Genomic DNA, 27,011 nt, shown 5'->3' with positions numbered 1-27,011 from the left:
AATTATGGCAATCCATACATCACTCTTTCATCATGAGCGTAAAGTTTTGATGTATTTCTATCATTGTGGAAAGATTTATTCAAACCTCACAGGGCTAAATTTATTTCAGTGTCTCCATTATTTATCCATATCCATTGTTTAATTGATTCATAGTTAATGATATGCTGGAACTCTTTTCCCCATGCTGCAAGGAAATTCACAAGGTGAAGCTGTGTTAAACTTGGATAATATTCCTTTCTGACTCAGGTGGTGGCATCCTCAGGGGTGGCACAGGCCCCGCTCCGTCACACTGCTGTCAGACATGCACTCTCTGCAGTGGCTGTGCACTTAAATGAATTGTGACAGAGCGGGTAACTTTTCTTTGGAGTGGCTCCCTGTGTCATACTTCTCCACCCTCTCTCATTTCAGCTGCTATTCGTCTGCACCATAGAAATAGGACAGACTTGATGAAGAAAAAAAAACCTTTTATCTGCTAGAAGCCAGGAAAAGTTCAGGTTAATCAAATCCAGTGGCATAGGTTTCAATTGATCACTTGCAAGGACACATCTCCTCTTAAAAACTTATTTTAAACCATAGGAAATAAGTAAACATTGTAGTTTTTGAAAATTGGATTTTTTAGCCGGCCTTTACTGGCAAGTGTTTATGAGCTCTTCAAGAGCCATAGCTCATCTTTAGCAGGCACGACTCCAGCGCTAGGTCATGGGGACTCTCAGGATGGGCCGACTGTTGGGAGAAGTGAGTGGTGAGGTGGTTGCCAGGCTGCTTCATGAATTTATTATATTCAGTGTTGTTTAAAAGTATGTGTAGTCTCAGTTTTAAACAATGCTTCAGGCGGTATGCCCACGGACCACCTACAGTCCGTTCACACACCATCTAATGTGTGTTGCAAACAGAACTGGATGGCACTTTCTCGACCTAGTAAACTCTAATCTGACTGGCTGACTTCTAGTCCATCTTGGAACAAAGTTTACAATATATGCAGATACACATGCATTTTTGAGGAAGAGATAAGAACTGAGCAGAGCTGAATATTTTGAATAATGTAAAATTGTCTCAATTTACTGTATTTTCTGTCACTCAACATTTTCTGCCTGTGTTTTTTACAATCTGAGATTGCTATACTAGGTTATTTTTTTTCCCACACACATGTCTATTATTAACATATTAATTTATTGTAGATGAACCCACCCCTATGGCACAAATAAATGTGACTGATCATTTTGCATGTCACTTAGAATCTTCATCCTGTCAAAGTGAATGATTTATGGCTAGAAAAACTGCAAAAATGTCTAAAGCACTGGGGGCAGGGCTTTAACTCCCAGCATGCATTGCTGTTTGGGAATATTGGAACAACATATTTTTATATTTAATTCGCTAATACTAAGTTTAGTTAGATGTTTTTTTTTCTCATTACATTGCAAACAGGTATTTATATAATTTAAGCAAGTTAGACCCATCATCCATCAATTATGGGTAATAAATGACGTTCTTGTTAATGAATTTTGTCATTTTCCCAGCTTGAGTTCACTGCTCCGTGCAATGGCTTTTCATTATTTAAAAGAGGCGATATGTTAAAGAGACATCTTTATTTGCTCTGTAGTAATTTTACTACAGATTTATTTGATATAATGTATTCAGATAAATTCTTGGTGTTTGGTGATGGTTGTGGAAGCTGATTTTAAAGTATCGCTCGGTATCAAGCAATCAGTAAAAAAAAGCTGCAAGGCCTTTTAATTCAAACCCGTTGTGGCAGGACGCCCTCACGTGCACCTGCGCGCTCTCAGTTCAAGTTCAGACGCACGCGGAGGCTCCCAGAGCGAGTGAACGGAGCAGCTGTAAACATCGCTGGCGCGCTCGCGGATTTCGGTCCTCAATGAAGAGAGCGCGAGAGACCGGTCGCGCGGAGCGGGTCGAAGGCGATGACTCTCCGGCTGGACTTAACCGAGAACTGGACCGGAAACCGCTCGCTGAGGGACACTGAGTCGCCGAGGGACGTCGCTTTTAAAGCGGCAAAGCACGGAATTACCGCTCAGAAATGCTCGTTTTCTAAGTTGGATTCTTTCATTTAACGACAGTCTTGCCCCTCAAACGCCAAGACCATCGTAGACAAAAAATAAGCGTTTTTTAACGACACACACTTGTGCCAAAACCAGTCACACATTGCACTTTATGGTTTGACACTCCCCAGACGGGAATTCGACCGAAACGGGAGCCCATCATCTGATCTCACGCATCGGATTCCGTCGCCACCGAGTGAATTAATGAATAAATAAAGTCTGACTGACTGGACAGAGCGGCGAGCCGACGCGTCACACGTTTGAAGCTTTTTGACGCCTCTTAGCTCAAGCCTCAATGTAAATAAGGCAAAAGGATGAAGAACTGGACGAGGAGGAAGAGGGGTGAATCCACGCCAGCGTGATTCTTCAGTAATCAATGGGAATACCGGAGACCTTCTCGTGCGTCTCTGCGCTCTCACCGTGAGCGAGTTTTAAAAGAGCGCGCGGCGAGGGAGAACGAGCACTGTGAAGTTGAACGTATTTGTTAATCAAGTGGAAAAAAATGTTTTTATGTGGCACATGAATGAGAAAACAAAGCGCGTCACCGAGCTCCCCAAGGCTCGCTGAGAATGTGGAAATGTTTAATTGTTGACGAGGGTGAAGATGGCAGAGGCTTCGTGAGAAAGATACCGAGCGTGTTTTTGTGAGAGAGGGTGAAGTTAATTCGACATGCCCGAGAATGTCTCCCTAATCAGGAACCGGACGGAAGTCGGGCAGGGTCGCGCTTGGGGTGTCGGAGCGGGCGCGCGGCCAGCATGGGTCGTCATGGTGCTCGCCGGTGTGCTGATCTTCACGAGCGTGGTGGATGTGCTCGGTAACGTGCTGGTTATCATCTCGGTTCTCAGAAATAGGAAACTGAGAAACGCGGGTGAGTGAGTGAGTGCACGCGCTCAGCCAACATTAATTAACGGAGACATGAGGGGATGTTCGCACATTACCCGTTCTTGCATTCAAAACAGCTGAACGCAAGGTAACGGAAACGCATTCCGAGACGCCGTTTCCAAAGTTAAACTAAAATGCAAAACGATAAAAAAAATAAAAATAAGAACGCGTCCCTGGTGAACGACCCTTAAAAGTAGACTATCATTCATTGGTTCATGAAAAGAAGTTATTAGGATAATACGCGTATGACTCATTTGCAGGTTCAGATGAGGGTTATTAATACTGTCATCAGCTGTCGTGCATGTGTTCCCGTGAGAAATTCAAGAATATACCTAGTGCTTCATTCACACGATTACCTACCATTCACGTGTACACTATGGCCTGAGCATGAATGACAATACAAATCTCATACTAAAAGATGACAATTGGTCTTAAATCATTTCCAGTGATTTCCATCAACCGTCCTGCATGCATAAAGCAGTCGAGGCTCTGTATTTGATCCTTTAATTCCTTTCATTGCCTTTAAATCCGTTTTAAGACACTCATCATCTTTTATGAGTGAAAATGTGGAAATTATTTCATTTATTTGTTTTTTACACATCTGTCATTCATTGCTCATGAACCCATTCATTATTTGTTCATTCATTCAGTGTTCATTGAACAATATGTTTCATGGACACTATGGGGATGTTACATAACACACAGATATGAAAGATGGTTAGAGCCAGAGAATAACACTGTGCACTCGAGACTGATACTTTAACGGACATTTGGAGATCACGTGAATGTGAGCTAGAGAGTTGTGGTATGCTTATGAAGATGACAAATGTATGTTAGGATATTTAATTTTAAAATTCAGAGAAAAAAGGCAGTCCTTTGGTGTGCATCAATAATTTACACACACACACCTACATATGTGTGTACCTGAGATTGAGTGCTGGGGTGTGAATTGCATGTCTGAAACCGCAATAGCTCAGATTTACCACCAGCATTTATCACTTGTGTGCTTGCTGTGTTGGTGTGAGTGAGTGTGAGAGAAAATGCAAAGCAATTACAATTAATTTCACTCAGAAAAAGCATTTTATTGAAGTACCTCATTCATTAATATGAAGTACCATATGGTTTCAAGTGAAAGATTTTCATTTGCATTGTCTTCATTATTATCTGGCGGTTCTTCCCACTCTCAAGCTTCACATAGCTGTGATCTCTTCATATTGTGAAGTGTACAAAACTTTAAAAAGCATGTTCATTCTCTAAAAGAAAGAATCTAGTATGTATTTAGAAAAAAAAGTCACAAATTGAGATGTGAGAGAGTGAATGCATAAGCAAAGGACAATGTAAAAATAAATAAAAAGGGAACAAATTGTCAGAAAAAAAGGGAAATTACAGGGTAGTTTTAAAATATTATTTTGTTCTGTCTATAATTAGCTTGATCTGACCTCATAATTCTGGAGTTCTTGCCCTCTGTGATGTCTTAAGGGCCAGTGGGGTTTTAAAATGCATTATTTTAGATTTCAGCTTTTTGTTACTCACTACAGCACAGGAAAAATAAAACTGTCAATGGCAACAGAAAAAAGAGAGAATAGGTAAACAGATTTTAACTGCAGTATCTCCAAACAGGCAGTTCATCTCAAACCATTCAACAGTGCTGTGTTATTAGGTCAGGGTTTATATGTCGGCTGTGTTCTTTAATAGCCATCTGTAATATGGAGAGTGTGAGAGTGAGAACAGACAAAGTGAGAGCATGCAGCAAGGGAAGAGACATCTTTTCTATGCATGTCATTGTATCTTTGGAGATTTTTGACATTTTCTTATCTTGAAATGTGCAGGTGGTATCATCCGATCACTGTTTTAACAAATGTACCCGTTCACCAGCACGACCCTGCACTCCAGCTTTCAAATAAAACTTGTTGTCTACAAAAGGATGTAGACAGAGACCGAAATGACAGAAATGCTGATGTCATTCCCCTCTAAACAGTCCCTTTCACTCTTAATCTTTATCTCTATCATGCTTTCAGTCCAGTCAGCTGTTAGAGTCGTAATTGTTGAGCTGGTGTTTATTCAGACAAATAGATTTGGTCCTTGACCTCTCATGTTATGGGCTTCTGCTTGTGTTTGGTAGAGTATATTTGTGTATCACAAGGTGACATTCAGTGTCTCATTAGCATAGAGTTGATGAGCTTGCTGGTGCTCTATATAGATACTCAAAGGGCATGCAATAAATGTTGCCCTTGACTGCATCCTTCACTTTGACCTGTGATGATTAAGGAAACACAAGTATCGGAGCTCTCAAATGATGGCACGAGTGCCTTTTTGTTCTTTTACATGCCCAGCTTTGGGCTGTGTCCAGTAGAACTGCAGGAGCAGGAAGTATTGATTAATGCATCGGATCTGTTTAGTTTTTCCTAAAGGTTCCTATTGCTGTGCAGTTCCGGACAGAATGGCATCCTGTTGGGTCTGGGTAAACTTTATGCAAATTAGATGACAAAACCACGCCCTTACTTCTGTCCAGCTGTGTTCCATCACACCCCGGCAGCCTTGCAATTCCCTAGAGGAAAAGAAAGTGATGTGTTTAAGACATTTTTCTTGTAAAGTTGAGGGTCATATCCCTGAAGAGCAGTAAAGGCCTTTTCAGATGATTGATGAAAATGTTTCCAGAAGCATTGAACTATGAGGAGTGAAGCATTAATCGGATAGTTTTAAATGGAAAACTTTTTTCTTCAGAGGAACAGAAAAGAAGATCTTTTGGGAAAAAAGTGTGGGTTTTTTGTAGATACAATGAATGTACAACACTTGTCAAAAGTCATTCGGCAAGTCATTTCTTTTTGCAGTAATTGTAAGGACTTTTCTGTTAGCTTAAAAGCCATGACACACAAATCAACAACAAAAATGGTCTTTGATGGTAGCTGATGAACATAGTAATTCATGCACACAGTTCAAAGTACTCCACTATGTGAACTGCGTCCCAATAAATCCTGTTAATATGCATTGGGACACATATGACCCTCAGTTTTGTTTTAAATGTCTTACAGTGACAGTAATTTAATGTCTTAATTTTTGTCAAGAGGAATGCAAAATCCAAAATTCTGTCCATGCATTTAAATATGAGGTTCTTATGCATTCACTGAGAAAAAAATTCCTGTACTCTTGGGCATCAGAGTCCTTTTTACTAAACAATGTCTTTCAGGGCTCATAGTCCAAACGTGCTTAGTTAAAGAAAATGTATGGATTATCATGTTTACTTTAAATTTCTAGAGAGAGGAGTATTATTTATTCTGTTTTTACCAAAAATGGGGCATTATGGAGTGCTAAACACTCTCAATAATGTCTGTTTCATTGATACTCGTAGCTGCAGGGTGCCTTTGCACAGAAGGTCCACAAGTGAGACTCATAGAATTCATAGTCTGCATCCAAAATGGCACACTCTTGAGTAGGTTCTTTTTTGAATAAGCAATTACTTCAAGACTGCAAAAAGAGTACATTCTATATAGCATGAATGTGTGTAGTATGATTGTAATGTGGACGTACTTTATTTGCCATGTTCTCATTATCACGTGACCTTATACTCTCCTACTCTATGGCCTCATGGGATGGTAAAGTGTCCATTATATGCACACTTCAGAATCTCTCTGGAAGTTGTAGGTCATCTGGGTACTTTTTGCTGTGAATTTGGACACATTTGTCACATACTGTTTTTCATCCTACTATATAGAAGGGAAGTATGCGATTTTGGATGCAGTCATTAACTAGCAGGAAATCCCAAATATGGACTAAGACATCCATCTATTGCTGTAGTTGAATAAAATGCAGATAGAGATGTTTTATTGTTTATTGTAAAATGGATCCCCATTAACTGTCACCAAAGTGAACGAGCTAGTCTTCCTGGGGTCCACAACAACAACAAAAATCACATAATGTTAATATAAAAACAATATAGCACTACAACATTATATACATCAATACACATCATCATAAATTAGTCTGAATAAATGACTACAGTATTACATTCATAAAATAAATATGTCCTTTCCTTACTCACAATTTTAAATAGTGCATTCTCAGATGGTACCTAAAACAGTCTTTGCCATTCATTTTACGTATATTCAATGGGTCGTTTGTAATTTTAGTTGACCTTTAGATATAGATGACCATACAGGGGCACAATAATCCAAATGACATAAAATTAAAGATTTAGCCACCTGCTCCACAATGTGTGTGGGGACATAAGAAAGACATTTCTTCACCATAGAGATAACACTACCCATCTTCTTCACTATGGTATCAATATGTTCTACCCATGACAGCTTACTATCCACTATTGTGCCCAGTAATTTTACTTTATCTACCTGTTCTATAGGTTCCCCAGACAAGTTCAAACTCATCTTTGGAATTAATGACAATTTATGACTCGATCCAAAAATAATTGATTTGGTTTTTGAGATATTCAGCACCAACTTATTCTGTTTTATCCAATCAGAAACCATATTTAACTCAGCTGATAAAACATAATCCAGTTCACAGACAGTTTTTGCAGCATAATACAATGTGGAATCATCAGCATACATTTGTACAGTACAGTTGCTTTACACAAAACAGATGGTAAATCATTTGTGAAGATGGCGTATAAAAGTGGTCCCAGGCAGCTCCCTTGCGGAACCCCACAGTCCAAGACTAATGTTTTGAATGATGAAACATGAAAGCAATAAACATGTTTGCAATAATATATGGTTCATGTGTACTCAAGCCATCTCGCGTATTTAACTAAGAATAAGGTATATTTATAATTCAGTGCTAATCAACATCGTCTGGATCACAGTATAGAATTCTATAAAATAATATACTTTCTGTCTCATTCAATTATAAAATTTGATCAGAGAAAGAGGTTATTTTAAACACTTGACAGATGTTGTAGTTAATTTTGGAGCAAACAAGATGTGATTTAATGCTATGCTAAGCTAATATGCTAGCCTAGCCCTTATTCACTGGTTGCCAGAATGTGATTTATATTTTATGATTCATTTGAAAATCAGATCAGCATAATATTTCTTTTTTAAGAAGGTCATTTCATACAGAGGCAAAGAAAGTGAGGTGAGAAGTTTGATCAAAGTAATGAGGGAATAAAACAGTGTGACTAGACAAAGGCATTCACTCCTGCAGTCATCAACATGCGCTCCATACTGCCATCACAAGCACAGCAGTCATCTTAAACCTTTGGCGGCTGCCAAAATATTAGGGTCTTGAAGCAGCTGCCATTGATGGAACGGCATTCAGACGTCATATTGCGCATGCGCAACTTCAGCTACTACTTCTTGAAGTTCTGCTGTAACCGTCTACTATAGGAGAACAGAAGGTTTGCCGTAGTCATTACAATGTGACAGATTAGTTAAGTAAATGTTACGGTGTATGGTATATAATAGTGCAATTGCTTCAGTTTATGACTCTTCTTCTGACAATAGATTATCATTTAAAGGGACTGTAAGTAGGAATTACTCCCATCTAGTGGTGAAATTGTATTTTGCATTCAAACTAATTTTGCTCTCCAGCGCCTCGCTTTTTCAAATGCGCGTTGCATCTACGGTAGGCGATATGTACCAAAAAGCTTTGACTGGATGTCTTCTAATAGCACTTCGTCGAGTTTTCCTTCAGGTGAACAGGTGTGTTATTTCAAACAAACTGCAACATGACAACTAACAAACGAATGTTACAGTATGAATTACTGACTGTGGAAAACATGAAATATTGTCAAGATCAAGGTTTATTGACCAATTAATCTTACAAAAATAAAAGAAAATTGACTCCAGCAGTTGTTGACCCTCTTCAGCGTTCACAAATAACACTATACGTGTAAGATACTGAATTACGGTATGCGTCTTTATTATTCAATGCGAGGACACAGTATAACTGATAAATAACAGAAAATGTCAGATAAAATTCAAGAAAAATCATATGCTCTACTAAAATATTTCTATAGAAGTTCTGGGTTACAAAAACTAAAACATACAAATCTAGTTTTTTGCACCTTCGCTACATTACTCAATAGCTGCTATTCATCAAATAGCCTGTTTAACTTTTAACTATAAATGTTCGTCTATCTATATAATAAGAACCAAGCAAAGAAAAAATATTATAATATAGATTGTAACACTGACTTACCTGTCGAGAAGAAAACGTCTCGGTTACGTCTGTAACCTCGGTTCCCCGAGAAGGGAATGAGACGATGCGTCGATAACGCTTTGGGAATGCATTCTGCGTGAGTGCGTCTGAAGCATCCATGTCAACTAGTCCAATGGCGAGAGTGAGCGTCAGGAGTGACGTCACGACCAGGAATTGATAAAAACCCCAACCGGAGCAACCGGTGTTAGCTTCGACAGTGCCGAAGCAAGTCGATCACAGGAACGAAGGAAGTATGGCAGGGAGACGCATCGTCTCATTCCCTTCTCGGGGAACCGAGGTTACAGACGTAACCGAGACGTTCCCCATCGAGGGAGAGACGATGCGTCGATAACGCTTTGGGAACGAGAATACCCAAACCGCCATATAACAAGTGCCTGAGTGTCAACCAGAAAAAAACAACGGCTCAAGAATTAAAAACCTGAGACCCGGGAGTAGCGTCCAGGTCTAGGCTATAAAACCTGATGAATGTGAGTGGCGAGGACCAGCCTGCCGCGTAGCAAACATCCTGAAGAGAGGCCCCAGATAATAAGGCTCTAGAGGCCGCCATACTCCTAGTAGAATGAGCTCTGACCCCCAAAGGGCACGGTAGGTCAGAAGACTCATAGGCAAGAAGGATAGCCCCAACTATCCACTTACTAAGTGTCTGTTTAGTGGCAGGAAGACCTATCTTAGGTGACCCGAAACAAACAAACAGCTGATCGGATTTCCGAAAAGAAGAAGTCCGATGAACATAAGTGTCCAATGCTCGCACCGGTCACAAGAGGTTAGACTTTTCCTGGTCCGATGATGCAAACGGGGGAGGACAGAAAGCCTGCAGAACAATAGGTCTCGGAACAATGGTCGGTACCTTAGGGACGTATCCCTGCTTAGGGTAGAGAAATGCTTTGACCATCCCAGGTGCAAATTCAAGGCAGGTGGGAGAATTCGAGAGAGCCTGAAGGTCTCCGACTCTTTTTAGGGACGAAATAGCAAGGAGAAAGGTAGTCTTAAACGAAAGAAACTTCTCAGAGACAGAATCTAGGGGTTCAAAAGGAGCCCTAGAAAGGCCTTCTAAAACTATAGCCAGGTCCCAGGCCGGCACTCTAGTACGAGTTGCAGGTCTCAGCCTCAAGGTGCCACGAAGGAAACGAGAGATAAGAGGGTCACGACCCAGAGATGCACCATCCACTGGAGCGTGGAAAGCCGAAATGGGCGCCACGTAAACATTTAAGGTGGATGGACATAGACCAGAAGTGAAGCGGTCCTGTAAAAACTCAAGAACTGAGCTAAGAATGGTCTCCACAACCTCAGTTGAGAGACCACTCTCTATGAGTTGCGCCCCCTCAGAGGCCACACCCAAAGCTTCCAAATCTCTGGCCGGGGGTGAAATATAGTGCCCCCGGCCTGAGATAGAAGGTCTTTCCTGATCGGGATCTCCAAGGGAGGACCGTCGAGGAGATAAATGAGGTCCGCAAACCAGATTCGACTCGGCCAGTGGGGAGCTACGAGAAGTAGACTTACTCCGTCCTGGCGGACTCTCTCCAGAACTCCTGGGAGCAGAGCAACAGGGGGAAAGGCGTACAGACGTAGCCTCGGCCACGTCTGTACCATAGCGTCCAACCCCAGGGGGGCTGGATGAGTAAGGGAGAACCATAGTGGACAGTGCGTCGTGTACTGAGACGCAAACAGATCCACTTCTGCTTGGCCATAAGATTCCCATATGAGCTCCACCACCTCGGGGTAAAGCCTCCATTCCCCTGACCTCAGCACCTGCCTCGACAGGGTGTCTGCTCCAATATTCTGAGTCCCTGGTATATACATTGCCCTCAGAGAGCGTAATTTCCCCAGGGACCACAGGAGGATCTGGTGCGCTAATTTGCAGAGTGGGCGCGAGCGCAGACCCCCCTGGCGGTTGATGTAAGAGACCACCGATGTATTGTCTGTGCGGACCAGCACATGATGGTCCCTCAGGTCTGGCAGGAAGTGCCTCAAAGCTTTGAAGACCACCATCATCTCCAGGCAGTTGATGTGCCAAGAGTGATGATGGCTCTCCCACAGACCCTGAGCGGCCTTCCATTACCGCTCCCCAGCCGGTAAGGGAAGCATCTGTCGAGATGGCAACCCGATGACAAAGAGCTCCCAATACCGGACCCTGGGACAGGAACCAGTGTTCTCTCCAAATGACCAAGGCGCGGAGAAACCGCCGCGTGATCTTGATCGTACGAAGTGGGTTTCCCTTCGGGGAAAACCCTCTGGTCCTGAGCCACCACTGTAAAGGTCTCATGCCCAGCAGGCCAAAGGGGATCACATTGTACGCTGCTGTCATGAGACCCAACAATCTCTCGAACTGTTTTACAGTGCGTGACTGGCCTAGCTTTAGCTCTGATGTGGCTTTGAGGATGTTGGCTACACGAGCGGGCGAAAGAGCGGCTCGCATCGTGACCGAATCCCATACCACCCCAAGAAAAGTGGTCCTCTGTAATGGAGATAGCACACTCTTCTTGTTATTGAGCCTCAAACCCAACTTCTGCATATGAGCGAGGACGACATCTCGATGCCGAACCGCCAACTGTTCTGATTCCGCTAAAATCAACCAGTCGTCCAAGTAATTCAGAATACGTATGCCCTGCAGCCTGAGCGGGGCCAGAGCTGCATCTACGCATTTCGTGAGTGTGCGGGGTGAGAGAGCTAGACCGAAGGGAAGTACCCGATACTGGTATTCTTTGCCCCCGAAAGAAAACCTTAGGAACTTCCTGTGCAGAGGGAGGATGGAGATATGGAAGTACGCATCTTTTAGGTCTATCGTGACAAACCAGTCCTCGGATCTGATTTGAGTCACGATCTGTTTGAGTGTCAGCATCTTGAATTTTAATTTCTGAACTGTACGATTCAACAGATGAAGATCTAAAATGGGACGCAGCCCTCCATCCTTTTTTGGAACAATGAAATAACGGCTGTAAAAACCCGATGCCCTGTCGGGAGGATACACCTGCTCTATAGCATTTTTTCGCTAAAAGAGATTTCACTTCTTGCTCCATGACCAGAGCCTGCTCGGGATGCACTACTGTGAGCAACACCCCGTTGTAGCGAGGGGGACGAGAACCGAACTGGATTCTGTAACCCTTCTCTACTATCTGCAGGACCCATTGAGATATATTCGGCAGACTTTTCCATTCTGTCAGACATTCTACTAAGGGAACCAGCCTCTCGAGGCTGGCCTCTGGTGTAATTTGAACAGCTAGTGCGGGGACCTGAAGCCGAAACGCAGGAACCACCGGAGCTAACTGCTCTTGAACCCCCCTCAGAGGGAGCGAGCCCGACGCAGCGTCTGAGAGACACAGCGCCAGAGACCCGCTGGAGACCGCTGCGCCCCGAGGCACCAAGGGTGGCGGGGTTGGCAGGACGGCCCCGTGAGAGCACCGAGACCGGACGGGCACCGTATACTGAGGTGTACACCGCACCGTCTCGGTTGGGGCTGCCCTCACAGGTCTGACCCATTTGGCGTCAGGACTTTTTCTTCTGAGCCGAAGCTTTCTTAGCGAGAAGAACGGTCCTCAGATCCGGCTTCTGCTTAGATTGCTTTGGCTGTGAGTGCTGGCTCGGTCCCCGTGATTTTTGAGGAGGAGCGCGAGACGCAACACTCTCTTTTTGAAAAACACGATATGAGGAGCATGAAGGCTGGGGCTGCCTTGCACGCCCAGCAGCATCAGGATTAGATCGGCGAGGGAGAAAACTTTTAAAAGCTTCAGATTGCTTTTTATTTTCTTGAAATCTTTCAACCACTTCATTCACAGCATCACCAAACAGACCTTCATGAGAAATGGGAGCGTCTAAAAGAAAAGATCTATCTTTATCTTTAATATCTGAAAGATTAAGCCAAAGGTGTCTTTCTGTAGAAACCAAAGCAGCCATAGATCTACCAATAGCACGTGCTGTTTCTTTAGTCGCCCTGAGAGATAAATCCGTAGCCCGACGAGGTTCGCGAATTTCGTCACGGCTGACTCCCTCACTGTTATCTAACTCCCCCAGCAGCTCAGCCTGATAAGCCTGAAGCAAAGACATCGAGTGAAGGCAAGCTCCAGCCTGACCTGCTGCTGTGTAAGCTTTACCCACTAAATTAGATGTGATCTTTAAAGGCTTCGTGGGCAAAGTCGGGTTCTTAATAGATGACACTGAACCAGGGGAAAGATAGCTCGCGTGCGTCTGTTCCGCCCGGGGCATCGCTTCATAACCATTTTCTTTCAGCCCTCTTATATTAGAATAAATGCGCACTTGAGGGATGAAAAGATGTGATGAATATGGCTTATTCCACGATCTAGACAGCTCACTGTGAAGATCAGGGAAAAAAGGGAGACCCCGTGATGTAGGAGATGTTTTAGAAGACAGAAAACGCTCGTCTAATTTGCTTTTAGGACGAGCACTCTGTTCATCAGATGGCCAAGATATATGTAACTTATCTACAGCTCGTGTTAATACATCAACCAACTCCTCATATGCTGGGGAAAGAGATGGCGAATCCTCTTCCCCCCTGGTTGTGTCACCTTCACTGCCCGTTACATCTAACTCCTCGGAGCTAGAGCAACGAAGCAATGAGCTCTCCCCCCGGGTGGAAGAAGCCGCGGGGCGGGCTTCCAACACCGGAGTTTGAGCTATGGATCTCCCAGGTAAGGGAGGAGAAAGAGCCCTCGGACCCGTCTCCAACCCCGCTGAGAGATCCATTTGCGAACCCCAGGAATGCATTCTCCGTTCTGCCTCGGCAGAAGCGGGTCCTGCACCCTGAGGAGCGCGAGGCTCGCCGCTCTTCTCATCCAAGAGTGACAAGCGGGAGCGGAGCATGCGAAGCGAAAGTTTCTCACAAATGCAGGCAATCAGTCTCCTCGAAGGCTGATAACGCATGCTCCACTCCCAAACAAACTATACAAAGCTCGTGTGTATCCCCACCCGTTAAATAACGCGGGCAGGGAGAAGCACACGGTTTGAATAGTTGCTTCGCCATGATATATAAACTTTGAACAAGACAAAAGTAAATATGACAGACAGGTTTGACACAGATCGCTTGCTGAGGCACAGAAAGCTAACACCGGTTGCTCCGGTTGGGGTTTTTATCAATTCCTGGTCGTGACGTCACTCCTGACGCTCACTCTCGCCATTGGACTAGTTTACATGGATGCTTCAGACGCACTCACGCAGAATGCGTTCCCAAAGCGCTATCGACGCATCGTCTCTCCCTCGATGGGGAACAGGCCACTTCAGCGTCTCTTTTGAAATCTTTATCCAGCATTAGCTCTTTCCACCTAGAAAAAGCTTCCCCGACATTAACTCTTTGTTTTCTGTAATCTACGGTCACGTTTCCTTTTACGTTCTATTTTTGACTGTTTTGGCGACGATGTTTTCTTCTCCTGTGGCGCGGCATATGTATGGTCCATAACAAGAATGCAATCCAGACTTTTAAACTTGCCGGTGCAGTTTCAAGCGCCTCTCACTGCTCTGCACCTGCGTTTCTGGCTCTGACCGAAAACGCGTTGTGGAAACGCGTTGGCTTAGTACTTTTTGTCCCTCTCTGCTATTATAGTTTTGCAAGATGGCGGAACTACATGGAAGCCTCCGTCGACCTACCCGTCCCATGTATATAAAGATAATAAATTCTTCATTTACGAGGATTAGTTAGTTGAAACATTGGCATAGGTATTTGTACACCATTGAGGGCATATTTATGAATAAAAATATTGATTTTAGATAATAAAATACCTAAAAAGTTACTTATTGTCCCTTTAATGGCAAAATTAATCGTTCTCTTGTTTAAAAAAAAAAAACGCTCACAGCTGTTGCTTAAAACCCCTGTGCGTTGCGTCTGGGCTAAAAAGTTGCACTTGAACACACCGTGAAGACGACAGCCAACAGCCAACTATCATATATGTTTGAGTGGTAATAGTCTAAATTTGTCATTCAAAAAGCGAAACCGAAACCAGGACCGCTGATATACAAACCGTTACCAAAGCAGCACTGCCATACCATTTTGAATATTTGAATTTTGTGTGTCCTCTTAACTTTCTCATTTCCACGCTTTCATCACTTTCACTTTTCTTCTCATGCACTGGTTCACCAACCTGAACAGCTAATCTGAGTAATCTGTCTCCCCAACTGTATGATGCAGATTCAACACGCTCATTGGCCAAAAACTCAGATGCTCGACAACAGCCTGGTGTTTGCTGCCAGCTGCCAGTCAACTTGGTGTGTCATGGCCTCTTGTAACTTTTTGCTGTGCACACTTGAGATTACCCAGCAATCTTGTAAAATCTCAGTGAGAGGAGGCTCTTTGTCATTTCTGCAAAGAAGCATAAGAGGTCAGAGTTTAAGAGCTGTAAAAGTGATTGGTGCATTTGAAAATGTAGAGGTCGAAGTGTAAAAGTTTGGAATGGAACACAGGCTGCAGAGGTCAGTCAAAAACAGCATCAGTGTCAACGGAGACCGGCCACATCAGCGACGAGCAGTGAAACGTGATCTGTAGCTGACAAAGAAAAATGTTGCGTTTTCTACATGAATGCGTGTGTGTGTGAGTGTGTGGCTATTTTATACAAAACACTTTGATCATCCAACAAAGCTGTTCTATTATACACACACCTACTAAAATTTCCTCAGAGACAGGGTTATTGGTGCCAAGTGAGATTACAAAGTCCCCGAGGACATTGCCACACACTTTAGACCCGCGTTCATTTATCTTATGCGCACACAACACACACACCCAGTTAGGTAAAAGAGATATGGTACTGTGGTAGAACCCTTCATGTGTGTTTTTACCATAGTGTTTGAGTTAGTAAAGTCCTCGTTAGTTTGGGGTCATTAGAGATTTAATTAACATTCAAGTTGACTAAGCACTACTCTCCGTTGCTGTCATTAATGGTTCTGTGTGTGTGAGTATTCTCTGTTATGCTGTTTTTAATTAAATTTAATTGTGTGTGCTTATGTGTGTAAGAGAGAAACCCGGAAGAAACTTTTAATGCTCAGAGGTATGTGGCTCAAAAGACCTAATGGAGTTTTCATGTGTGTCTCATTTCAATATTCCCTTCCTCCTAGAAGTTTCTGCATGATGCAAAATTAATTTAGCTGTTACTTGAGCAAATCTGGCCACAGTTTTTTTCTGACCACAAGACATTGTTGAGCTCTTTTCTGAAACTAGATGTGATTTTTTTAATGTCAGTGGTGCCTAGGAGAAACGGTTGAAGCATTAATGAGTTCCTTTGGTGTGGATTGACATTTAGGCTATTGGCGGCCCAGACCATGATACTGAGTTTCTAGATTTAATATTAACCTGTTTTAATAATAGGCTTGAATCGGTCTTACACATCAGTTGTGCTTATATGTAGTTGAATGTACAATCCAGTTTATCCTAAGCATATATTTGAACCATATACTATGTGTAAAACATTAAAAACGTTGAAAACAGTATATTCTTAGTCTCTCATTGAAGACTTACACGTATGCCATCCCAGTACATATGACTTTCTTTCTTCTGTGAAACACAAACAGATTTTTAGAAAAATAGCACTGGCCTGCATCATACTTGCTGAATGAAATCCAGTATTTTTATGTTATTTTTTTTTTTACCAGTTTTGGGGTGCTGAATTTAAAAATAGAGCTTGTTTTTCTCGGCTATGTCACACTTTCTCACAAAATAGGATGCGACTTAGCAGTTTTGCTTTCGACAACCATTTGTAAGATGAAGAAATCTTGTATTATGACTTAGCAACAAAAGACATGATTCCAGGTTACAACTATTTGATCAATTGTCAGCCTACTTTTTCACATGTATAAACAACTCAGAAGACATTTCAACATTGTCCAATCCTTTGCCAATTGTAAATTACTATAAATTATACAATGTAAATGTTGTAAATTTGATAAATGCATTAAAGATGATACAAATGTATAATTTTATATATATATATATATATATATATATATCGTTTTGAATTCAGTTTTGAATTCAGAATCTTCAAATGAGGTAATATTGGTTAAATCAGCAGAATTTGTTTTCAAGATGCGTGATGTAAATGTGTTGACTATCAACATGAGATAGTCTTCTGTTTCTTCTAGATTATGGATGAATGGTTGCACTCATTTTGAAGTACCAACTTTGAGGGACCCGTCAAATTGTATGGATGAGAGATGGATTATTGTAAAAAATGTAAAAAAAAAAAAAAAGAAATTATGTGACATTGATATTATAGGAGCTTCTGCTGTAACAGCTTTAGCTGCATTCTGGGACCACAGATCTGGTAAATAAAAAAATAATAATTTCATGAATTTTTCCACTGGAATACACATGGATGCTCTCATTTCTCTTACCAATTCACTTGCATCTCTCTGTGTGTTTTGTGAGGTGCTTTTAAAACTTTATTTTCTCTCCTTGTCTTCACTTCTAATCCCTATTAGTGTCCTTGTTTCTAAAGTAGGGAAATGTTCTCTCAAATCATGGTAAGCATTTTACATTTCATTTATGCATTTGGCTTACACTTTTATACAAAGTGACTTTGCATTGAAGATATACAGTTCATTTGTTCACAGAGAACTGAATTCTGAAATATACTGAGTATGATGGTTTTGGTGAACAACATCGATGTAATAAGTTAATGGTACAATCATTTAAAAGCAGGGGCCAAAGTGTTTTTGAGTGTGAAGGCAGCAGTTCAAAAATTAATTCATAGTTTCACACTATTCATCTCCTGAACACTTATTCCTCACACCAGTATGCACCAGGATCACAGAGGTAATGAGCGCAAGTGTGTGTGTATGTGTGTGGTGCTCTACTAAAGCCGATTTTTATTTGTTTCTTTGCTCAGGCATCTCTGTCGAGCTAAACTCTGTTTTCAGGTTCAAGAGCATTCTGGCCCAGTTTCTGAATAAGAGATTAGACCAAATTTCTCTCTCAGAAAGCCTTTCGACATTCCAATTAAAACATTTAAAAGTCCAGCTGATTTTTTTCCTCTTGCCTGTTAATCTTCTTGTGAGAAAGGTCGAAAGAGAGGGAAGGCAAATTGAGTTGTAATAAATGAGAGGAAAAGAGATGGATCAGAAATCAGATATGGTGAGAGATATTGACACAGAGCGAGAGAACGATAGCAGACACTGATGGATCCAAATGAGAAAGATAAAAAAATTAAAAAGAAGAGACAAGAGTTAGATAAGAGGAAATGGGCGGCCGTGAAAGTTGACAGCAATTTGTGTTGAGCTTAAATCATTCCATTTCTGGCGACATAAGCGACCATGCAATGCAGTGTGGGCTTGTCCTGTGATGCAACAATTTGAAAAGGTTTACATTTATGCAAATGAGCATCAATGGAATTTAAACAGTGTCAGAAAGTGCCATTCTAAGGGTGTTTAAATGAATAGAGCATCAGTCATTTGCATGAGGAAGAGATTATTAAGATAAAATGATCACTTTCTATATCAACTCTTTTTTTTTTGCAGATGCATTCAATTGATATTCACTGAATGCATGTATCCGTTACAAAAACTATTTCAGTTCTGTAATGCATTGGTTTAGTCATACAAGTTTGTGTGTGTGTGTGTGTGTGTGTGTGTGTGTGTGTGTGTGTGTGTGTGTTTGTTTGAGAAAGAGAGTGTACATTACTATGTTGAATTCAATATTAACTCCATCTTTGCTTTAAATGCTTATACAACCTGATCTGAGGAGAAAACCTCAACTCCCAACAAACCAGTACACAACACATGCATGCGAGAGACCAAGTGGTAAACCAATCAAACGTGCACAAAAAGTGTGGTGTCTGCGACACTGGGTGTAGAGGAGAACTCAGTGTCACAGACACCGCACTTAATCTAATGGAGCTGAACTTTGTGTGACCCAAACAGGCAAGATACTACAGTGTCTGAGCCTGTCCTACACACACACACACACACACACAAATGCTCCCACACTCCCAGACATGCAATATGTCAACAACAGTTCAGGTGCTGTTATCAAGTTACCCTTTTTGTGTCTTTGTGTTCTACGTTTGTAAAAATGTATATAGAAAATACATTCATTTTATCTCTAGTGGCAAATAAATGCTGCATCAGTGTCATGATTTCATGAAAAAACAAATGTCTAAATCTGAAGAACCTCATGCATTTTTATTGGAATCTGTTTTCCACAGCTGTACTAAACAAGTACATGTTGTACTAAACATGTACTTAACATGAAATTGCTGTTCTGACACTGAAGAGCCCTGTCATTGGTTTAAATCTTATTCCACACAGTTATATATTAAACATATATTTTTTTAATCTAGATGTTAGTAGCTATACTACTGTCCACTAAATGTCAGGAAGTTTTTTTTTTTTTTTTTTTGTACAAGTCAAAATTTTTATTCAGCAAGTATGAAATGTTTCTTGAGCATCAAATCAGCATATCAGAATGATTTCTGAAGGACCATGTGATACTGAAGACTGGAGTAATGATGCTAAAAATTCAGTTGTGCATCATAGGAATACATTTTTATGTCTATTTTAATCAGTAGTGTAGTTACAGTACTTGACTACGTCTTTGTGTTGTTGCCATTTCTAATTTGCTGTTTTTTTTATATAATGTAATAATCAAGTCCGTGAAGTTGTTTTAATGTAATTTTGAGTTTTTACAATTTAGAAACTGGTAACTATAGTCATTTTTCTTCATGATCTGAATGTAACAAAACAGTTCACCTTACTCTAATGCCATAACTTGGGTCTTGTGTTTAAATTTTTTCTCTGTGTGTGTATTAGGTAATGCATTTGTAGTGAGCCTGGCTTTCGCCGATCTCCTGGTGGTTTGCTATCCCTACCCTCTGGTCTTGCATGGCATGCTGCACGCGGGCTGGTTGCCCGGGGAGTTGGAGTGTAAGGTCAGCGGCTTCCTGATGGGTGCGAGCGTCATCGGCTCCATCTTCAACATCACCGCCATCGCCATCAACCGCTACTGTTTCATCTGCCAGGCCAACACCTACGAGAAAATCTACGGCCGCGCTGGAACCCTGGCGCTACTGATGTTAGTCTGGGTGCTCACCGCCATCGCCATTCTTCCAAACCTGGCACTGGGGTCGTTGACGTACGACCCTCGCGTTTATTCATGCACCTTTAGTCAGACAACAAGTGCAGGCTACACCATTGCTGTAGTGACCGTGCATTTCCTGCTTCCTATCGCGGTAGTAACGTTCTGCTATCTGAGGATTTGGGTGCTGGTGCTCCGTGTGAGGAGGCGGGTCACAACCGACGTCAGGCCACGCCCCCGTCCGGGTGAGTTGCGCCACTTCTTGACCATGTTTGTCGTCTTTGTGCTGTTTGCTGTCTGCTGGGCGCCACTAAATTTGATCGGCCTGGCTGTAGCGGTGGACCCGCCCCGTGTAGCACCCTTGGTCCCCGATTGGCTGTTTGTGGTGAGTTATTTCATGGCATACTTTAACTCCTGCCTGAACGCTGTAGTGTACGGACTACTCAATCAGAACTTCCGCAGAGAATATCGAAGAATACTTCTGTCACTTTGTAAGCCACGCCTCTTCCTGCAGGAGACATCAAGGGGCGGGACTGAGCGCAGCAACAAACATTCACCTGGCAACAACAATAACGATGATCAGCCCAAAGCGAACACAATATAACTTACCAACAATACATTTAATTGTTCAGAGATATCAAAGAAAGAATGCTGCAAAAATGTTATAAATTGTGTCCACTAATATTTTGAAAATGTTGTTTTTATGTCTCACTTTAGATACCACCCCAATACCTCATTTGTTAGAAACCATACAATTATAATAATCCTCAGTATTAGAAAAGTTAATTACATCGCACAAGTATTACAATCACATTCAATTAATGCATGCTTATGACTGAGAACAGTGCAATAAATCATTACCAGACAAAAGGTGCAAGCTTGAGAAAGACGAAGACCGCAGAACATGTTCATCTTCTCCAAACAAGCGCCCCTAGAAAATAACTTATATTTCTCACTGTTAGTTGGAGGCTGTTTTTTCCATCCATCCATAAATTCTCACCTTAAAAGAGCTCTCACAAGAAGGCAGCACCAAGAGGACTCACCGTTTCACAAGTGCTTCCCTAATGATATAACAATATTTAAGAAACGCTCCCTGAATGCTTACACATTTGTGACCATTCAGCACCTTGACATACGTTTTCCCAGCACTCCAATAGTGTTAGCGCTTTTGGCACTGTAGAGCCTCCCCTTGTGCTATGCAACCAATTAATTTTAAACTCAACGGAGAAAGTGTAAAACAGGGCTCCCTTAGGTTTGCAGCAAAGGTTATCCAAACGTTCCCCAAAACACTGCAGCATCATTCTTGTAAAACTCCCCTATTGCTATGCAAACTCAACTTGAGTTACTCCAACAGCTGCATTCATACGAACACTGTTGAACTCTCCCTATAATCTTCCCACAAAATTCCTCTACTACAGTAGGTCTGTGGATGCAGTCCTATGGGAAAATGCCAAACTGCTGCATGAACATGCTTTTATATTGTCTATAGGTTTAAAAACATAATACGCTCCCTATGTCTTCATGTGCACCAGAACACATCTGCACATTCTGCACGTTATGCCACACTTACATCGAATCCATTAACAGGGTTCAAATGGGTTCAAAAACACAATTTAATAATATAATAAGTAATGAGCATAGGGCTTCATATTTATTTAACACAATAAATAGACTATTTGTCAGCATCTTTAATTTCTTAAAAGTCTGATTTATAAAAATATTAATAATAAGACAAGAGTTGAAATTATTAATATACCTGCTTTAATATACCAGCATGTCACTCTGTGTCAATTGATATTTTATACACACTTCAAGATGCCAGTCAATCAGACCACAAAAATAAAGGACCAATTCTTCATGAAATACATTTGATAGCTTTGATATACTGTATGATCAATTCATCCAGATACAGTCATTTATAGATAGTTTGAAAGTTAAAACTCATATTAGTGACTAAAATTACATTTTAGTATTTAGTAGTTTCACTTAACAAATAATGTAAGTTTTACTTTGCTTACCCAGTACTAGTTGTCTGTCTGTCTGTGATGATAAGCAATGGGCTCTGGATGTTACCATTTCACAAAGAATGCGCTTTGTGTTCCACTGCGCCTCTTTTGAATAATTTTTGAAAACCGAAATCTTTGATTCTACCTTCTCAGTGTCTTGCACATGCGCTCCCCATTTTTAAATTGGTGTGTATGATTAACTTTTAAAGCACAAGTCGAGATCCTGCAATATTTTCCATGTCACTGAGCTGGCGTTTTGCGCATTTAAAAGCATTTTAAACTGGCCTCTTGTATCATGTCAGCTCTCTGCAGTAAAGCCCGCCGACTAGGGGTGGAACGGTTCAACTTTTTCATGGTTCGGTTTGTTTCACGGTTTCAGTATGGTTCAGTATGTGCTATGTTTATGGAGAAACTATACTTAAAAATATATATATATCCAACTACAACCAGCAGCACAAATAAATACAATAGAATACTATAGAATACAAATAAAATAAACAGTGATTTTTAATTTATTTAATTTTTTTAGGGAGGTCAAGCATTAGTTTTTAGTTACAGAAATTGAATAAAGTAATCAAATGTAAAACAGCACCACATATTTGACTGTATAAATTAAAGATTGTTCTTTATTAAAGTTACAAAAGCAGATTTAAGTTGTCCGTGGTCCCAGCGCGTGCCGAAACGTGTGTGGCGAACTGAACGGTTTGGTTTTTTTCAGCGAACCGTGCCATCCCTACCGCCGACATTTATATAGCCATCTGTTTGGCAGTAAGTTTTAAAGAAACATAATTTACTGAAGAGCTGGATGAGGAAATAATAAAACTGTTTACAGCGAAATTGAGTACTTTTAACTTCTTCGCTTTCTAGAGAATGGAACGTTAATATTAGTTTTAATAACACCTTACTAATTGTTCCTCATTTATTCCTGACATCCGTTCAAAGAAAAGTTGTAAGTTACTGATTTTTAATGCCTTTTCTTCTGGTGTAATTAATGTTTCGTAATTAATGGGGTCATTTGATATATTTTCATGTTTTTCTTTTTCTTTAGTGTGCTAAGATCTGCAAAGTCACAAAGCTCAAAGTCTCCCACAAAAGATTTTTTTTTCTATCGTTTAGCGATTTTGGCCAAGATTTGGTCGTCTGAGACCAATTTTGAAAATCCTAAAAGATTCCTATAATCTTAGGCTATAATCTGTAGTCTTAAAATAAAGTAATGAATATCCGCTGCAATCAAATTTGACCTCCGATGAAATTGTGGCAGTGTCAGAAGTTTTAGCGCACAGTCCTGCAGTGTGACATGCCAGTGTTTTCATGTGGGTGTGTAGTGCTGCTTGCACTATTCTTCTTAAATATCGCCATTCATATGCTTTTAATGATAGCCAACATTACAGCCCCACCTGCAATTCAGCTCACTGTCACTGAACGTGTATGAGGTGATAATTTAAAACTCCAGTTTCATTGCGCGCACCTGTTTTTAACATGTCTTGTCTGTTGAACAGTCTGACATTAATGACAACTGAGATCCAACAGTGTGACATGGTCATCATGTTCGTACAATCTGACAAGTACAATCCTAAAGGACTTAAAAAAATCACACAGTGTGAGCTCACTATTATGATAAGTGGTGTTACATTTCCAACACTAGGTCAGCCAATCAGAGAACACAATGAGCTTTACAGGAGCAGGGGCTTCATGAAATCAACATGTTAATGTACAGTGTGTGTAGATGTGTATATTCTTTGTGTGTATGTGAACTCTTTAAGCCTCACAAATGCAAAAACTAGAATCTGCCAAAAAAAGACGAACTGACGTGAATTCACTAAAACATTAATTTACATTAAAACATTTAACAATTCAGTGGAAAATCCCTCGCTATAAGCACCCATATTTTAGTTTAAGCACACATCTAGCACTCGAAACCAATTGACATGACCAGACATTACATTGAGAAAACTCACAAATTTTGTGTCTGTTTTTGCATAATTCATTTAGTGTCCCAGGTGCTTAAACAATGTAGACAGTTTGCAAATAAACAATTCACAGACATGGGTTTACTTTTAGTCACATTAATCAGTGGATCTTTCAGTTCAGGGTCAGATTTAAGCCTCAAATTTTAAGTACTTCAAATTATGAATACCAGTATCAGTTTTAACAGTTTATTCCGAAGATATTTTGTCTCCTTTTCAAATGGAGCTTTAATTCTGATTCCAGTGAGTAACAATAAAGCTTTATAAAAGGCAGCAATGCACTTTTTGAAATCTTAAGTATACTGTAATCTTTAAAAATCGTATTTTATAATCTTTTGAACCATGGTAAATTTTGGCAGTCTGTTACATTTTTATTCCGCATGATTAAAAAAAGATTTCATCTTTGTGTCTTAGTAAACTGGGAAAAATGTTACTCAAACCCAAACACCACATGGTCCGAGAGTGCTTACGGTGGTAAAAAATACTCCTACGAAGAGTTCAAGTTTACTTGACTGCATTTCAAGTTCTTAGTAAAAAATGATCAGCTGTAAGTTCATATCAGACCATGTGAAGTGAGGGTTTCGACATATTTACCTGAGGTATTACAACACAATAGGCTGCAGTGACCCTTAAGCATGATTTAAAAGCACAACGAAGATGTTATTAGAAAGAGAGTGGCGTATTTGTTCTGTTTACAGTTCCAGTATTATCTTAGTAATGGAGTTTATCGCAGGACAGTGAATGACTCCATGTGTCTCTATGCATTTAAAACACGTCACGCTATCAGTCACCAATATCTTAGTACTCCAGCCGAGTGCCCGAGCACTCACATACAGTGACACACACATTCTGAGTATTTTATATCAGTTTGTCTCATGGGTAACCTGATCTTAGTATTTTCGATGAGAGTAGAGTAATCTTAGTAACTTCAATGAGTATCTCACACTTCCTACTGTGGCGAGATCTCATGCTCATTTCTTAGTACCTTTGATGACTATGATGAATAATCTCTGTATTTATGACAAATGTTCATTTAGTAATCTCTTTGTCTTGGTAAACCTGATAAGTGCTGGCATCTTTGTGTCTGCAGTTAGTATTCTTGTCTTGAAATTTTTGATGAGTACTTAAAAAAACGAATAAAAGCTTTTACCCAGCACCTGTAAAGTGATATTCGCATTGGTGGAATAATTATGATGTGCTTTGCTGAGAACGAAGAAAAATATTTATTATTGTATGTATTTGTTATTTATATATTATATATTATTTTTATTACTACCTTCTGTACTTTGATACCATTTCCCAGTTTGTGAGCATCCATTTTGATCACTGTAATTGTACTGTATTTAGCGATTTTTTTTTTTTTTTAGGATATAAAGACTGAGTACTTCTCTTCTTTTCCACTACAAGTACTAAACTGTCTTAAATGAGTTTGCTTAAATGGTTTATGTAAGATGATTATCTAATTTATTTCCAATTTTATTTAAATGTGAATACCCAGAAAGAGAGAAGAAAAAAAAACACTGTGCAGATTGTTACCTCAAGTTAAAGAACAATTAAGTTGAAGCCAATAAATGAAGTAATCTTATTCAACAGGTGCATCTTATCAGTGTGTCTTAGTACTCGGGTAAGTTCTCTCATCTTAGTAATGCTGCTGTAGTGGTGAACATGAACTGATGTACTACGTTTGTAAAACTTAACTTAGTAAATCAAAGCATTAATCGGGTCAAACTGTTTCAGCTCCAGACACTTGTGATATTTCATACCGCAAAATGAATGTGCATGAATGTTGACTGTTTTATTTGAAGTTTTTGAATTTTTGCGCTTAAGGAACAAGGTACTGAGTGATTACTTTTGGACAAATCACGGAGTGATAAATTGCTAAGAAATAAAATGGACTGATGGGAAAAAAGAGCCAAGAGGCTTTAAAAAATAATGTGACATGGTCAAAAATGACACCATGATGAGTGCTGGTGTAGGATTTTACATGTTAATTAAACTTATTTTTAAGAAGTGTCCAATTGTGTTTGACTCTTTGTTCATCTGATGGATTTGCGTTTAGTGAAGGAGTGAAAACACCATCACAACCAGTGGACTTAAAACAAGCTGCTGGAGACCTCGTCCCCCTCTTTCTCACTATATAACCATCCTCAAGTGGTCCACTTTTCCTGAATGCTTAAATAAAGGGCTTTCACGTTTTCTTTTTCCTTTCCCCTCCAAAGTCCTTTTCTTGTCAAACGCCTTTTTCCATCATCACTCAATCATGACCTCCCCTTATCACTCACATCACTCTATTTCACCGTTTTCTTTGTCTCCTCATGCCTTTTTCTCTTTCTTTGTCAGATCCTATGCTTATTTAAGAGTGCTTGCTAAATCAAACGTCAGTATAACTTGGGTGGTGATTTAAACTCCCAAAGGCACACCAAGAACGGTAACTTAAAAAGAAAATGACACCGCAACAGCATCACAATAATAAGTACGCACTCCAATTACATTGTTTGTCACTTTAAATGTTCAAGCTCTTTAAAACTGGAATTTAGAGCTATATCTTTATCGTTATCATTATAGTTTTCATCCTTGTTGTAAACTTCATTAAATAGTGGAGCGTAACTTGTCCCAGGGCATTTGTGCTACAGACAGATACCTAAAATTGTGTTTTGTTGAGGAGAGGTGTGCTCTTACTTTTCACAGTAATCAGATTTTCATTTGGTAGATTATAAACTGCCAAAAAAGTGACCAAGGTGAAGGACGATCTAGAATATCAAAGAGACTTTAGATTTGGGAAACCTATTTTAAAACTATTGAAACAGATTACAAAGCTAAAAGGCAATACAATTTACAAAAAGTAGTCCACTAAGTACTAAGCTTAAAGTAGCTTACTACATATAAGTTCCTTAATATATTTTAAGTATTATATTTAAGTATA

At 40.4% G+C, this 27,011-nt stretch overlaps 1 protein-coding gene across 1 annotated transcript; it reads left to right on the top strand.

The window, feature by feature from the left end:
• The first annotated feature begins 1,854 nt into the window (after positions 1 to 1,854).
• Positions 1,855 to 22,388, top strand: LOC132123449 (melatonin receptor type 1B-A-like). Its single transcript, XM_059534060.1, has 2 exons — positions 1,855 to 2,925; positions 19,851 to 22,388. The coding sequence occupies exons 1-2, from the start codon at positions 2,727 to 2,729 to the stop codon at positions 20,717 to 20,719; spliced, it is 1,068 nt and encodes a 355-aa protein (XP_059390043.1). The 5' UTR covers positions 1,855 to 2,726; the 3' UTR covers positions 20,720 to 22,388.
• The last annotated feature ends 4,623 nt before the right edge of the window (positions 22,389 to 27,011 follow it).

The sequence above is a fragment of the Carassius carassius genome, chromosome 41 (assembly GCF_963082965.1).
Source record: "Carassius carassius chromosome 41, fCarCar2.1, whole genome shotgun sequence".
NCBI classification, from domain to species: Eukaryota; Metazoa; Chordata; class Actinopteri; order Cypriniformes; family Cyprinidae; genus Carassius; species Carassius carassius.
The sequence above is the reverse complement of the archived record's forward strand: the minus strand, read 5'-3'. Positions and strand labels throughout refer to the sequence as shown.